The sequence below is a fragment of the Ipomoea nil genome, unplaced genomic scaffold (genome assembly GCF_001879475.1).
Source record: "Ipomoea nil cultivar Tokyo-kokei standard unplaced genomic scaffold, Asagao_1.1 scaffold2159, whole genome shotgun sequence".
In the NCBI taxonomy this organism is placed as follows: domain Eukaryota; kingdom Viridiplantae; phylum Streptophyta; class Magnoliopsida; order Solanales; family Convolvulaceae; genus Ipomoea; species Ipomoea nil.
This window is the reverse complement of record NW_017618587.1, coordinates 4,763,379-4,778,305: the sequence shown is the minus strand read 5'-3', so window position 1 is coordinate 4,778,305 and position 14,927 is coordinate 4,763,379. Positions and strand designations below refer to the sequence as shown.

The following is a 14,927-nucleotide window of genomic DNA, read 5'->3' as shown; positions in this document are numbered from 1 at the left end:
GAAGTAAAATAAAATATGTAATGAGTTTTCTTTAAAAACACACCTGGCCGTTGAAATAAAATTTGATTTTTTTTTATGAATTAAATAAAATTTGATTTAGTTTTGGATAAAACTTAAAGTGGACAGACCACTAACCAGAATGAAAGGGAAAGCAACAAATACAATTAATCCTAATTCCCAAGACAGAATAGGGGAGAGGTGAGTGCAGAGTGGTTCCTGCGGGATCCACATCCACCGTACCTAACCACTGTTTGGTATAAAATACAACAGAAATCGGTAACTTATCTTCTAAGACCAGTAACTAACACGCACCGCACCATCTTATTTATTATTTACGTACATATATGATATATGCCAACTCCCCCTCCCTCCATTCCCATCAGACAGCGTAAGAAGGATGAGAGAGAGGCTGGAAAGATGTGTACTTCTTCCCTTTTCTCTGGGATGCATCTCCGAGTCCAGTGTTGTGGTTCGTCGTCCAGACTGCCACATCAAGAGATCATCAGACCCCCAACTCTCACCCCCCTACCATTTAACAACTCCTACAAGTCTCTCTCTCTCTCTCTCTCTCTCTCTCTCTCTCTCTCTCTCTCAGCCTGTCATTCTTGAAAATTTAATCTTTCTGGTACTATTGCATGCAGGGACCAAAGAAGGGAGGGAGAAAGAGGACGAAGAAGAAGATGATGATGAAGATGTGCAGTCACTGCCCAGGTTTCAGAGACTCTTTAAGAATTTCAAGAACTTCTCTCAGTTACTCTGTAAGTTGAAGTTAGCCATTACTACAATATATCATCATCAAATATTATGATTTTCAACTTTTTTTTTTTGGTCACATTTAATTATTTTGACCAAATTATGCATCATATTTCCAGCTCCTCAAAGATTTTGGGAAAAACACATTGTATGATTTTGATTATTTTGGAACTAGAAATATTATGATGCATCTTATTTTCTACCAAAAATTTGATTGGATGGATTATATGTGACACAAATAATATTCTTGAACTAAGCATGAAAGTGACCTAATAATTATAGGATCAAAATTCAAAAGTGAGGAAGATCGAATGCACAGCAGTAATAAATATGAAATCTCTATTTACAAGTTGTGAATTTCGGATGACTAATTATAAAATCTCTAATGGAGATTAAATATTGAAAATCTCTAAGAGGCTGTTTGGCAAAAATTTTCTGACAATTTTGAAAAGATGAAAGTTTATTACTATGTTTGAAAGTTGAATCAATTAGAGACGCGATTCGTTAATATTATGGAGTATCTATTAACTGTTCCAGCATTTGATTAAGCAGTGTACAAGGAAGAGGACGACGAAATTGGAGATGAGGAAATACCGATAATGGAAGGCGGAGGCGGCATGGAAATCGGATTCCCAACCGATGTGAAGCACGTAACTCATATCGGCTTTGACGGCGCTGCAACTTCCATACTCTCCGTGAACTGGAGGCAGCCGACCGCCGACGTCGACTTCTTCAGCACCGGAAATGATTCTCCTCATCCTCCTCCGGCCGTCGCAATGGTGGCTGCGCCTGGTGGTACGGCGGCATGAGGGTTATACTATTGAATATTGATAATGAGAATACACTACCCTCGAGCAACGCTCCCGGATTCCTTTGCCGGAAGAAGTTAATCGATCGATCTCCTCAACTGTCTATTATACCAATGCCAAATCTGTAAACTGTTATTAACCTCCCCATGGCTTATTGATTGATAGATGGATGAACTCATCACTTTCCCCATTTGGTTTCGTGTTTTTAGTGTAATAACTAAAATTTCCCCCCAAAAAAATGACTGTATTTTCCCTTAAGACAAGTTTCCTCCATATATATAGAGAAGAAAGTCTAAAGGCTGGTGGACACTGCACAATACAATCTCATATACTTTTTGAATTATACCACACATTATTGATAATATTTTCAATAATGTTTGATACAATCATAAATTTCATTGCCCTCATCTCCAGAACCCTCACATCCCGACTGACAAGATAATGAATAGATAAATCATACAGATTCAACGGCTCATTAAGTGAAAAAATGGGTCAATCAATGCTGGGAACCCACCACATTGAGTATAACTTTCAGAAAGTTTCCAATCTGAAATGAAGAAGCTGATACACATTAAAATGTTAGATGTAGGATCAACACAAACTGCAGAAAACACTGAACTTTTAGAGGCTATATACATAGACCTTATATATAAATAAAGTACATGTTACAACCAAGTGCCATTATCATCTGTATTATATTAGCTACTCTTCTACACAATTTAACTCGAAAAAGAAATGAACAAAAAGAAAAGCTACCATGTATGTGAAACGCTTTCCTACTTTATATGCTTTTTCCTATTCCAACATCAGATTCAGAAATCTGATTTCATGAGCGGCATTCGAGGCTGTATAGTAATATTGTCAAAGGGAATCACCTGCTCTACATGGATGTAATCTTTCGTTTTAAGAACCTGGATAAAAGCTAATGAGTTAGTAGAGAGGAACAAATTGTAAGTCGCCAATAAGTAAGAAATAGACGAGATAATAAAGGATATGGGGAAATGGTTGATTCAAGAAATTTGAACATACCAAAGCTTCAAAAAACATCCTTGATGCCTCCTTGCGTTTTTTACCAACCAGAAGACTATCCATTGAAAGAGCGTTCCTTCCATATTCTGCTTCCTTTGTAAGAACAGTCTGGAGAAACTTCGCGACAGCTCTAAAAGACACATCAAGTTAACAAATTAATCGGTTTTTTTTTTTTTTGGCACAAAAAAGAATACTAGTATCACTACTAATCACTCAGTGTATAGCCCAGGTAACAGAGAGAAAGAAGAATGCAGGTGAAGGCCCCATTGGCTCAGGTTATGGAAACAGTACAAATAAGTGTATATGGCAAAGCTAAAATGCAAGGATTTTTCAGAGACAACTCCAAAGCATTCTGTGTACTATAGTGATTAGAGGGCTTTCAACATGCATAGTAATTTTATTTACAAAATTTGATCACTGAGGTCTGAGGTATGAAATTGGCCTGATGAATCAATGATTTTATAACTTTAAACTAAGAACATAATATACTGCAACTTTTATTTTAAATAAAAAAGAAAAGAGAAGTTTTGCAACCATGTAAGAGTATTCAAAAACTAAGGAAACAAAATGCATCACACATCAAATTATTATTAATGTCTGGTCTTTTCAGTTAGTCTGAAGAAAAACAAAAATCATAAGCATCAGAGAATAATATATCAGGTTCCAAGTACCTAGTACGGGTAGACCATCCACTGTTATCAGCGAAACGAGTTCCTTCAGAATCAGGAATATAGTCATCAGCTGCTTCAGTTTCGTCCTCATCATCATCAACATTTAGGAACTCTGCATATCAAGAAAACAAACATCAAGGACACAAAATAAAGAAAGGCTGAAAGGAGAAGGCAACGATGAGGAATTTTAATTCCAAGTACTAGGAACAGTAGCACAAGACAAAAAAAAAAAAAAAAAAAAAAAAAAAAAAACCTGTGTCATTCATAGCAGCTGTATAATCTGAAACCTGTATGAAGAAGCCAACAAAAAAACGAAACCATGTAAAAATCAAAGGCAATGCTATGAAGAAGCGAACAAACAAACAAAGAAACCAAGAGAAAACCAAATGCATTACTCCAAGGCAATTGAACCAGAAATAACTGCTTTGCCTCTTTCTGATGGGAAAGTGCATTAAAGAATGTAAGGTAGAATTATTCATTGAGTAACAGGGAGTACAGGAATGCAAACAAAAACTTTTCCGCATTACTATAAACCAGAACACAGTAGGCACACTTCCTTGGTTAACAAGCTTGAACATTATAGATCCTTGAATCTCAGGAAAATCTTTTGCATTTCAACTAGGGAGGCCAGACAATTTTCTTCTGACACAACATACATTTGAAACTAAGCACTCAACAGTCCACAGCTTGCAGTTAACTAAGCCTCAATTGTCCAGCCAAGAGCAGCTCTTCATGGACATTATTGGGGAAGATCTTTGTAATATAAGGTAAACTTAAAGAGTGAAATTTAAATCAGTGGATATTCTTTTGAACTACTGCCAGGTGACTGGTTTAGCTCTTTCAAAGAATAGTATACCTATGGGTATATCTCAACACTTCCACAACACTGTCATTTTCAATTTCAATCAATTTTCATAGGCAAGGGAAGAACAGTAAATTTAACCTAGCCCCAAGAGGGAAAATGAACTGGAATGCTGAAGAATGACTATTGAAAGAACTTAAAATGAAGTTGAACTTACATTTGGATCACGCACCTCAACACCAGAGGCTTCCACATCAAACATGCTTTGAAGATAAGTTTCCTGTTGAGAAGGAACTCCTCCAGCATCTATGGTAGCATCTAGCAGAGTCATGTGATCATCTGCTGAATATAATGAGTCTACTGTTGGCAGTTCACCCCAAATATCATTACTAGTCAAGTTTTGAGAGTCATATTCTACATTAGTTGTCACTTCAACTGCAGGATCAACTTGGGCAGTTTCTGACAGTGGTCTGCCCCCTATTCTAGGTTCACTTTCAATTTCTACATTATCAACAGTGTTCTGTTCTGGAAAATCAATAGCACTGAGTAGTTTATCATTGCTCAAATCCATCATTGTGACATCTTGACCACTCATTACATGATCAGTTGATGCCAGAGATGCATCTATAAGCACAGGAGCATCCATCTCTTTCGACTCATCACAAGAATCTGTAATAAGAAGGCCAGTCGACTCATTGTTTCCATTGCCTAAAGCATCACCACTGGGGAATGGCAAACATACTCCAGCTGAAGAAGCAGAATTTGCTGCACCAGCAAGTGAAATGTTTGTTTCCTCATTGCCTGTTGCAACTGCATTTTCTGACAGCTCAACTTGAGTGGTATGAGCTTCTGCTACACTAGCTTTGGTACCCATTAGCATTTGGGTGGCATCATTATTATCTAAATCTAGGTCATAGCTTTCAACCTGCTTGTCTCTAGCAAGAACAGCTTCTACATTACAACCATCTCCTATTTCAAAAGGTTTGTCACTGCCTTCAGTCCAGTTTTCTGTTGTGACTTCTGGCCCATTTAACTTGTTAGTAATTTGTATGTCCAAGTTCTCACTATTTCCATCATTTACAGACGTTTCCTTGTCAGTTACATTTTCGAAAGATGTACCAGTTACATCATTTTGTAACACTTTGATTCCTTCCAAGTTCTCACTATTTCCATCATTTACAGACGTTTCCTTGTCAGTTACATTTTCGAAAGATGTACCAGTTACATCATTTTGTAACACCTTGATTCCTGTCAGATCAAATGATTGCTTGTTCAAGCATACCAACTTCACTGAGACACCTAAAAAAGGACAAGAAAATTTGTATCATCTTTTCAGAAAATATATTTACAGAGTGCATTACAAAAAAATAAACAGCAGATATTGGACAAATTAGCCTATAAGCCTCCCTGTTAATCCTAGTATGGTTTGGGTTACATTCAACACCTGGGAAAGAAATGGATCTATTTTAGTTAGGATTTAATTTGTATAGATAAGTTTTAGAGGGGTTGTTTGAATACCAAAACTAAGTGAATTTCTCTGTACATGGGGTTGCAACTCCTTTCTCTGTTACAAATTTACTTGTCAAAAAAAACTAAAAATAAAATAAAAATAAAGGAAAAAAAATCCATTTCCAGTCAATGAGAAGTATCAGGATAAATTAGAGCTGAACCCGTTCTAGTTTGTAAAGCTACACTCAATCATATAGTGCTTCAGGTGTACTAGGACATCCTCCTGTATCTGATCAAATTTTTTTTTATCATGCATGTATTGCCTTGTACCAGTAATGCTACTTGGTTAACTGAACTGGAAGAAAAAATATTGAAATTATACCTAAAGTGCCATTTACAAAAATGCAATCATTCAATAATAAGAATGCCAATTAACAGTACTGGAATACTTAATTTGGGAAGCCCTATTGCAGTTGGTTTTCATAGCCATTTGGACTCTATTTACTACAATATTTGGCATATTTAGAAATTTCCACATATGTGAGGACCCATTTTTGTGGTGTATCAAGTTATATTGGTGATTAGAGAAAAGGCTAGTGAGGGTGTTCTATTGCTGTTTGAAAAACTAAGGTACTGCATTTAACAGTAGTTTCGCAAACTAGGGAGGATTTCTATCAATGTTATCCCAATTTTAAGAAGATGATAAGTCAGCCATGACTACAGTCCTGGAGAAAATTTGCAAGGGCTACACAGAGAGTTAGAGAAATAAATAAACAAGAATGCATACCAGAACTTAACAACAAACACAATTTACAAATATGGACAAAGATCCATATTAATTGATAGAGATGAAAGCAATAAAAGGAGTCATATGCCTTATAGTTAACTCACCAGTTAGTACTGGCTCACTGAAAACATCATCTTCCAATAGCTGTTTCTGGATCACAGAAATTTCTTGACATGTACAAGGAGCTCTCTTGCGTACACGACGTATGTCTTCAGTATTTGTCAGTTGCTGCCTTATAGTACTGTAAAGAAACAATTTATGTATTTTGTTATTAATCCTAGTGGCCAACCTTAATCCATGTTAGTTCTTGAATTTTGGTCATAAAATTCATTGTAGAAAAATAGTTAGAATACTTTAAGAAAACCCCAATGAATAATGTGGCTATTTCAGCTACTGTGAATTTGTTTGACAATAGAAACTTAGCATCAGCAATGGGAAATCCCACCCATTCTATGCATACAGGTAAAGCAGATCAAGTATAGAATCAAGTGAAGATAGTCAAGGAAATAATTAAATTGAATAGAAAATAAAGGACAAATCTTTGATGAAGCATTTCATGCACACAGTTTAATCTAGATTGAAGCATTTTATGATTAGAGAAAGAAATGATAGCCATGCTTCACATTGTAGACAATTATATATATATATATATATATATATATATATATATATATATATATATATATATATTTCATATCCTTGGTGAATTGAATGTCCTAATTTGACTAGGAACAATAGTAGAAGAAAATTGCTAATTGTACTGTAAGCATAAAGTTAATCACAATTATGCATTAATGTCACAAAAAATGAAACATACTCGCCATGCAAGACCATGTTGTCATCCATAAGCACCTTCCTCTTAGAAGTACTAGCCCGAGGAGCAATGCGTGGACGTTTGCTAGATGTAATCTCACAAGGTGGAGTAGGCTTGAGTTTCAGAGCTGAAGATCTTTTCCCGGCTGTAATGTTACAACATGCATTACAAGAGAACAAGATTTTAACCAAAGTCCAATCATGTGCAGTTGAGTGCTTAAGCTAAACACTAGCATAAACCCAATTAAAAGAAAAGCGAAACATAGAAACACTGCTTACCTAGTATGGAAGACAACAAATCATCATCATCAGGAATAAATCCTGTGGTTCTAATGGAATGGGCCATCCTTGATGATTCAAACGAGTTTAGACTTTGCTCTGTTAAAGTGCTTTCAGTGTAACTACGTTTTCGTCCTGAAAAGAGATTATTAGATTCAGCAGCGTCACTTTCATTGACCTTGGTCAACTCCCCTGGTGTAGCCTCCTCTAGAACACTTCTAGATAAATCAACAAGCCCTCCTGGCACTGAAAGCAATTTCTCAGGGGCTGCCAGATCATGAGCAGAGCTGCACAGATTCTCCACTTGATCATTTGATGTAAGACAAACTGCATGATTGTCTTCACATGAAGAAGGTATTTTCATGTGATTGTCCTCAGAGATTTGTTCTACATTATCAGTTGAATGGCACACTTCACCTAGAAAATTGTGGGAACAAGTCACTAGGCAATAAAATTTCCTATAAGAATTAAATGCATTAACTGACTGACAAACCTCTGAAAGTTGTGGATGGCACAGAAGCACATGATGTCTCCTCTCTACAAGTTTCGGGAGCACAGAGACCAGAAACATCAGATGGCAACCTGGACTCGAGAACTGGATCATGACATGGTATTGAAGCATTGGCCTGGCTCACCTGAGTGTCACATGATTTAAGAATGTGAATTTCAGAAGATGTTAAATCACTGGACTTAATTTGTTCCTGACAAGTTATAGATTCCTGTACATTAAGTGATGTCTGATCACTTTGCAGAATATTTTCTGAAACTGAAAGGTCAACACTTGTCAAACCAGGAGCACTTTCTTCCATACTAATACCATTGGGTATTGGACCATCTTCATGAAAGCCACCATCAGAAGAAACATCAACCTTTTCATGATTGAAAATCCCATTCTGCAAGTGCTCCTCTCTTTGTAGATCATCAGATGCATTAATAGTCTTATGATTCTTATCAGTTAATTCCAACACAGATGAGTTGACAGCATTAACTGTATCAACAGGAACAGAAGGTGTTCCAGATGCTAAAGTATTATCATCAGATGATGCACAATAATTTGAGATTCCAGGAGGTGGAAATTGCCCATGTCCTGAATGGAAACCATTCTCCTCAGAAGGGACATCTCCACTGGGATTTGTGTCACTGTGCAAAGACAAATTCCCCTGAAGGCTACTGCCATCATGAACATCAAGTCCTTGAGAAATACTTCCCAAATTTTCTTTCATGTCTGATTCTGTTAAATGCTGACATTCTGGTTCCAGAAGATCATCGCATGCCGAGGTCTCTTGAACATTAGATAAATTTGGCTCTTCCACCAATCCTGGTGTGTCAGGGGCCTGAGCATACTCCATAAAATCAGCATCTCCATCAGCACCATCTATCTGCTCAAGAAAGAAAAACCTTTAACTAGATGCAAGAGGAGAAAAAAATATATATTAAAATGCATCAAGCAAATGGGAAAAGGCAGCCATTTTATATTTCAAGTAACTCCACAGGTCCAATTACCATGCACTCTGAGTTTGCAGCCAAAGCATCATTAAGTTCATCTTGCTTCAGAGGAGTCATTGGTTCAGCAGATGCTTGAGGATCAGTACTAAAATCAGAAAAGAAAGGAAAACAAAAGATGACATCAAAAATGTGTATACTAGCAATTACAGTAGCATTAAATGAATCAGAAAATGCCTTGTAAACTTAATTTCGTAATGAATGGCAACAAATAATAGAATATGATATTGACCAGGACACCAATGACCTTCCTTATTCATACGACAATGGATTTAACTCATTTAAATGAGTACAGAAGAAAACAGCTTCCAAGAAAGGACAGAAGTACAGAGCTAGGTAGCTAAAAGGTGCAATTATTGTAATGCTAATACATATTGAAAAAGGTCACATAAAATATCAATAGAACACCATTGCATATTATGTCATTTAACAATTATAAATTTCAATACCATACTGGATTATAAGTTTATAACAACTCTGGTTATTGATTGCAATGACGTAAACCGAGTCACTAAAGTCTTGTCAAGAGCAACATACTTAGTGCTTTTTCCAGTCCTTATACCATAAAATATTGCAATGCTTAGTTTGCCCCAGCTTGCAGAATTAAAAAGCCAGGACCATCAACGGATGCTAGAAAGGCATTGGCATGGCAAATGTCTACCCCTCCCAAAAAAAATCATGGGGGCAAAAAGAATGTAGTATAGGCATGATCTAATAGATAACATTAGATTATTAAAAACCTTATATTATTATATTTTGCTGAGACGGTGAGAGGTTTTAGAAATTTAATAGTAACATGAGATTAACCTTGGACCAGCATCTCCTGTAGCAGCAAACTTGTCCAAAAGTAATTCCTGTATCCCAAAAATATTTAATCAGAAAAAAAAAAAAAAAAAAAAAAAAAAAAAAAAACAAAACAAAACAAAACAAAACAAAATAGGATGGCAATGTAAAGTGTGTATCTAGGGTGAGGATGTATGCTAGAAGAGAGGAGTAATATATTACACCAACCAATATCCAAGTATAATGGATTGTCCATAGGGATGACACCACAAGGAAAAAAAAAACCCTTAGTAAATGTCTACATTTACAATTATGCATTTATGATTGTTAACTATGGGTGTATTCAGTGCAATTTCAAATGCTAGTGCTTTAGACATTTAAGCTCAATTTTTCAGTATTTGTAGTACACTAGTACTGGAGTTATGATTGTTAACTATGGGTGTATTCAGTGCACTTTCAAATGCTAGTGCTTTAGACATTTAAGCTCAATTTTTCAGTATTTGTAGTACTGGAGTATCCTTTGTAAGAGGAACATTGCAGACCTCAAAGCATGAACCAGTAGAAATGTGTTGGCAATCTAACATGCAAGTACGCAACTTCAACTATCTTTTCAAAGAACTCTTCTAGTGGTTGAGCAACTCCATAAGTATTGTTACTCAAAAAGGTAGCACTAGTTCAATAGGGAAATTGGCGAAAATAGGAACAATTCATTAGGCGCAGACAAAAATAGGATGATTTTGAAACATGCGCAATTTTAGGCAAAACTAGTTTGAGTTAAACTTTCTCAGGAACATTTTCCCAAATGCATTTGATGCTTTTTTCAAATTGCATTTTCAGCTTTTTTGGAAAAATGAAATAAAGCAAAAAGTTTGGCCCAGAATGTAAACATTCAAAATATACTGTATTATGTATTTAGAATTTAATTTTTGCTTTTTATTGCCCAACGCATTTACAAAATGCATTTGGCACAAGGGGAAGATTTCCTATGTTGCTGCTTTGGAAACATCACAATACGCAGGCATATGGAAACATTTCCTCTATTATTAATGCCACCGAAATGTCTAGGCAAATAATGTCCTCAGAGAGGGCGGTACAGCAGCATTGGAGATTATCGTCGGCTAGCAGCAGCAGTTTAAGATTCTTGAATCCCGAGAGAATTGTCAACAAGAGTGTAATTGTGTGTGGTTGGAGATGTACTGAGGAAGCCGAGTAGGGTGTATGTTATGTGGAGTTCTTCTTTTCTTTTCTTTTTGAGCCAAACGCATTTGGTAAACACATTTGACATTTAAAAAAAAAAAAAAAAAAAAAAAAAGTATTTTAGATATTTAAGTTTTGGGTCAAACGCATTTGGGAAATGCGTATAGCCTTATTTTATGTTTCTAAAAAATGCCTGAGATGGGATTTTCAAAAAACATTAGAAAAGTTTGACTCACACATTTCCCAAAATAGTTGTCTAAAATTGTCTAGGTTTTGAGATCTTACTATTCTTTTTCCGGGCCTAATGAATTGTTCCTTTAAAAAAAAAAAAAAAATCCCAATTAGATAACAATAATAAGAATAACAACAACAACAATAATAATAACAACATCAACAGTAATATGAAAGAGATGAAAAATCAAATATAATTAATTACATATTACCTCATCAAGGTCCAAACCTGAAGTGTCACCGTCACCGAACCTCTCTGAGAAGAAAGCATCAAAGTTTTATTAACAAGCTGCTCAAGGACAAATGCACAACCATCATAGAGAAACGGCCATAAATATGTCTTTGCCATGTCTCATGTTAAAGTAGTACATACCATCCAGACCAAATTTAGAAGTGGAGTAAGTGACACCCTCCATCGTATCTTGTAGCGTGATCTGCTCCCTTGAACTCACATGATGATCTACATAGTTACTGCACAAATTGAGAATTGAATGAAGATGTTTGTACACCCTATTGAAAATGCAATAGTACTGTGAAGCACTCAATGGTTCTAGTTCACTGATGTTATAACTCAGGCACATATTCTAAACTTTAAAAAAAAAAAAAAAAAAAAAAAAATCATTGAGCACTGTTAGAATCTAAGATTGGCCGAGATCACTCAATTGGGTTGTAATGCACATCACATTAAAAGCATGGTTGAAAAATTCACTAGCCGCTCATCGGGCGCTCGGGTGGCGCCGAGTGCCTAGGGTGCCTAGGCGGCGATTAATCCGCACCTAGGGACCTGTGTATTTTTTATTTAAAAATTTGTTTAAATTTTTTAAGACTTGAGAATTATAAACTATTTAATAATATAATAGCTAATACTAAAATATTAAATATTAACCTAAAAATATCTAAAGTTTGAACAATTTAGGGTCATTTCGCTCAAAATAATGTCGTTTTGAGTGAAATAACTCATTTAAAAACGAAGGGAATAATAGCTAATCGGCCGACTAGGCGGCCTAGTCAGTGCCTATGAGGCCGCCTAGCCGGCCATCCGCCTAGACCACCGATTATGGTGATACGTTAGGTAGCTAGCCAGCGCCTAGCGCCTAGGCACCGATTAATCGGTGCTTAGGCGGGATTTTTGCAACGCTGGCGTTTCTCTTAATTAGCTAGCCTGATGTTTTGCAACACTAATTTTTTGCAACACTGATGTTTAAAAGAATTCGATCAATTAGCTAGTTTAACACATGACTTAATAAGCCCATATGTTTCTCTTATTTTTCAATGTGGAACTCTTAACACTCCTCCTATAGTGGACAATTAGGCAATTTTGAATCAAACTGGTTGACCACTTGCAATTGGGTTGGACCCTCTCCTAAAAGGAAAGCTTTGGATGCCACCAATACAATAAACAACCGGGTGAACTCAAAGTGAACCGAACAAACTTGGGATTGGACCCTCTCCCTAAAACGGAAGCTTGGACACCACCAATACTATAGACAGATAATTGGGTGAACACAGAGTGGACCAAACAAGCTCTGATACGATGTTAGAATCTAATATTGGGTCAAGGTCACCCAACTGGGCTATAATGCACATGGGTCAAACACACTAAAAGATTGAATCCAATCAATTAGCTAGTCTAACCCATAGCCTTATAAACCCCTATATTTCTCTTATTTTTAATGTGGACTCTTAACAAGCCCCAATGGATTTAATAATTCCTTCATATCTAAAGTCTAAGCAATAAAACAGGGTTTGAACAATAGCTAAATTAACAGCCATCACACAGCAGCAACATTGATTTCTGCTCATCTTTTTGTGAAATTTAAACAAAAATATCATGGAAAAGCAAATATCTTGGAACAAACCCTTGAAAAATGTCATTGTCAGGCAGTTCAAAATCATCAAGTTCAAAAGTCTCTGGCAATGTGATAGAGTGATATGGTGCCTTTGATTCTTCCGGGGGTAAATCCACAGCAGTTGAGCGAAAAGCTTGTTTTACCTTGAGCAAAGCTTCGCTACAATCATCAAAAAGGTAGTTCACCTTTCTAGAGTATATCCTCACAACGCCAAGCAAAAGATGGCTAGATAAACGGAGAGCGATAGGAACATCAGGAAAAAGAATAGAGTCTGTTGAGAATGAAGAAGTACAAGTAAGCATCAACGAAGAGAGAATGTTAGCAAAAAAAATTTTTAAAAAAATGGATAGAACGTCTCTGCATATACGGAGTATGAAAATACAAACAAAACAAAGCCAATTTGGAGCCTGATAGCAATAAAGGAATAATAAAATGAAGCCATATAGAGAAACAGAAAATATCAGTTTTCCCGAATACTTGATACCATAAATGAAAATTGTTTCATTTCCTCAATTAAAAAAGAAGACTTGAATATTGAGCATCATTGCATAGTCACCACCAATCTTCATGCTTTGAGATTGATAATCATATAATTTACCATAGTTAAAGAGTCAATAAATGTTATTTGATTCAAAAGCATGCCTGATACCAAGACCCTAGTCTTCTATGTATGATAAAAGCCAATCTGCACTTGAGTGAAGCACTATAGTAATGCAGCCAAATACCAAGCAGGGTGGTGGACCAAGCAACAGCCTCCCTCAAAAAAGGGGGAAATAAGAAGTGGCAACATGTCATAATTAAATAATGTCTATCAATTTCTATGCATCTCAGTTATCGGTAACAAACTACACCAGGTACTCTTTGGGAGAAACAGAACTCCTAATCCCAAAAGAAGACCACAAGATTAATTGGGAAAAGAGCAGAATAAAACAGCATATTGAAACTGACCTACAGAGTCGCCGATATCGGTATCAGCAACCTGATTCTTTCGGAGCTTCCTCTCCAAATGTGCAGCGATCCATATGGTTCCCAAAGGCCCCTTTTTTGCCAGGATAAACTGCGAATAAAACATTTCGTCTTTCTTTCTAATTCACTGCCCTATTGAAGAACTCTACAACAACAACAACTTCAACAGCTTCTCTATCGGTACATATATACAAAGAAATATCTAATTCTCACAAGAACGCCTGAATTTAAACCCTAGAGCTCAAAACTCCCAAAAGTCGTAGCTCAAAAACCCAGCTTTTTCCCCCCAACAAGTTCAATCTGGCCCGGGGCATGAAATGAATATCACCAGAACCCCCATATCCAACTTCAATCCACTGCAACTATCAGCTTTAATGTGCTCTGTCACGAATAGCGCGCTCAAATTCTAAAGATAGGGTTTTTAGAGCTAAAACTCATTGAAACCAAATTCCCCAGCTGCCACTGACGAATGTAAACCAGAATCTTTGCTCCAAAGGCTTCTTGAACCGGGAAATTAACGGCACAAACACGTTTACGCCATTTCCGAGCTGAGATCCAGCCGCAAATCAACTGTTTATACGACTATAAGATAAGATTAGTTGTAGTCTTGGAGACAGACAGAAAGGAGGAAGAGGTAGTTAGTACTGGGAAGTGACAGAAGAACTACAGAGACGAGATTTGGGCGTTAAACGGGAATTTTTAATTTGGGAATCGAAGGCGAAGAAGCGCCATGGTTTCAAATGTCAAAATTTTCCATTTTTCCCTACACTGTTGCGAGATTTGGAAGAGTGTAATCCAGGTGCACATACGTTATTCCCTTTTAGCCGTCGGATTACCTAGCCACGGACCAGATTTTACATCCACGTCAGCTTGAAGGGCGTGTATGGTAGTTCAGTAGACTTTTGTGTTCTACACTTCTAACTCAAACATCCATCATACTGTCACTTTAACAATTCACAATACACTTATCAAATGACTCAAACATCCAACCTTATTATTACATTA

General features: G+C 36.5%; 2 protein-coding genes across 2 annotated transcripts; one reads left to right on the top strand and one right to left on the bottom strand.

Moving 5' to 3' along the window:
* Positions 1 to 316: 316 nt before the first annotated feature.
* LOC109149271 (CRIB domain-containing protein RIC4-like) lies at positions 317 to 1,819 on the top strand. The gene is made up of 3 exons (XM_019296949.1): positions 317 to 548; positions 642 to 758; positions 1,306 to 1,819. Exons 1-3 carry the CDS (start codon positions 398 to 400, stop codon positions 1,560 to 1,562), a joined length of 525 nt encoding a protein of 174 aa, XP_019152494.1. The 5' UTR covers positions 317 to 397; the 3' UTR covers positions 1,563 to 1,819.
* Positions 1,820 to 2,164: 345 nt separating this feature from the next.
* LOC109149256 (sister chromatid cohesion 1 protein 4-like) lies at positions 2,165 to 14,711 on the bottom strand. The gene is made up of 15 exons (XM_019296916.1): positions 13,905 to 14,711; positions 12,966 to 13,227; positions 11,480 to 11,577; positions 11,319 to 11,362; positions 9,703 to 9,749; positions 8,896 to 8,983; positions 7,886 to 8,771; positions 7,393 to 7,809; positions 7,118 to 7,259; positions 6,405 to 6,541; positions 4,282 to 5,363; positions 3,516 to 3,549; positions 3,263 to 3,374; positions 2,592 to 2,721; positions 2,165 to 2,473 (listed from the first exon to the last, which is right to left on the bottom strand). The coding sequence occupies exons 1-15, from the start codon at positions 14,026 to 14,028 to the stop codon at positions 2,375 to 2,377; spliced, it is 3,702 nt and encodes a 1,233-aa protein (XP_019152461.1). The 5' UTR covers positions 14,029 to 14,711; the 3' UTR covers positions 2,165 to 2,374.
* Between the last annotated feature and the right edge of the window lie 216 nt (positions 14,712 to 14,927).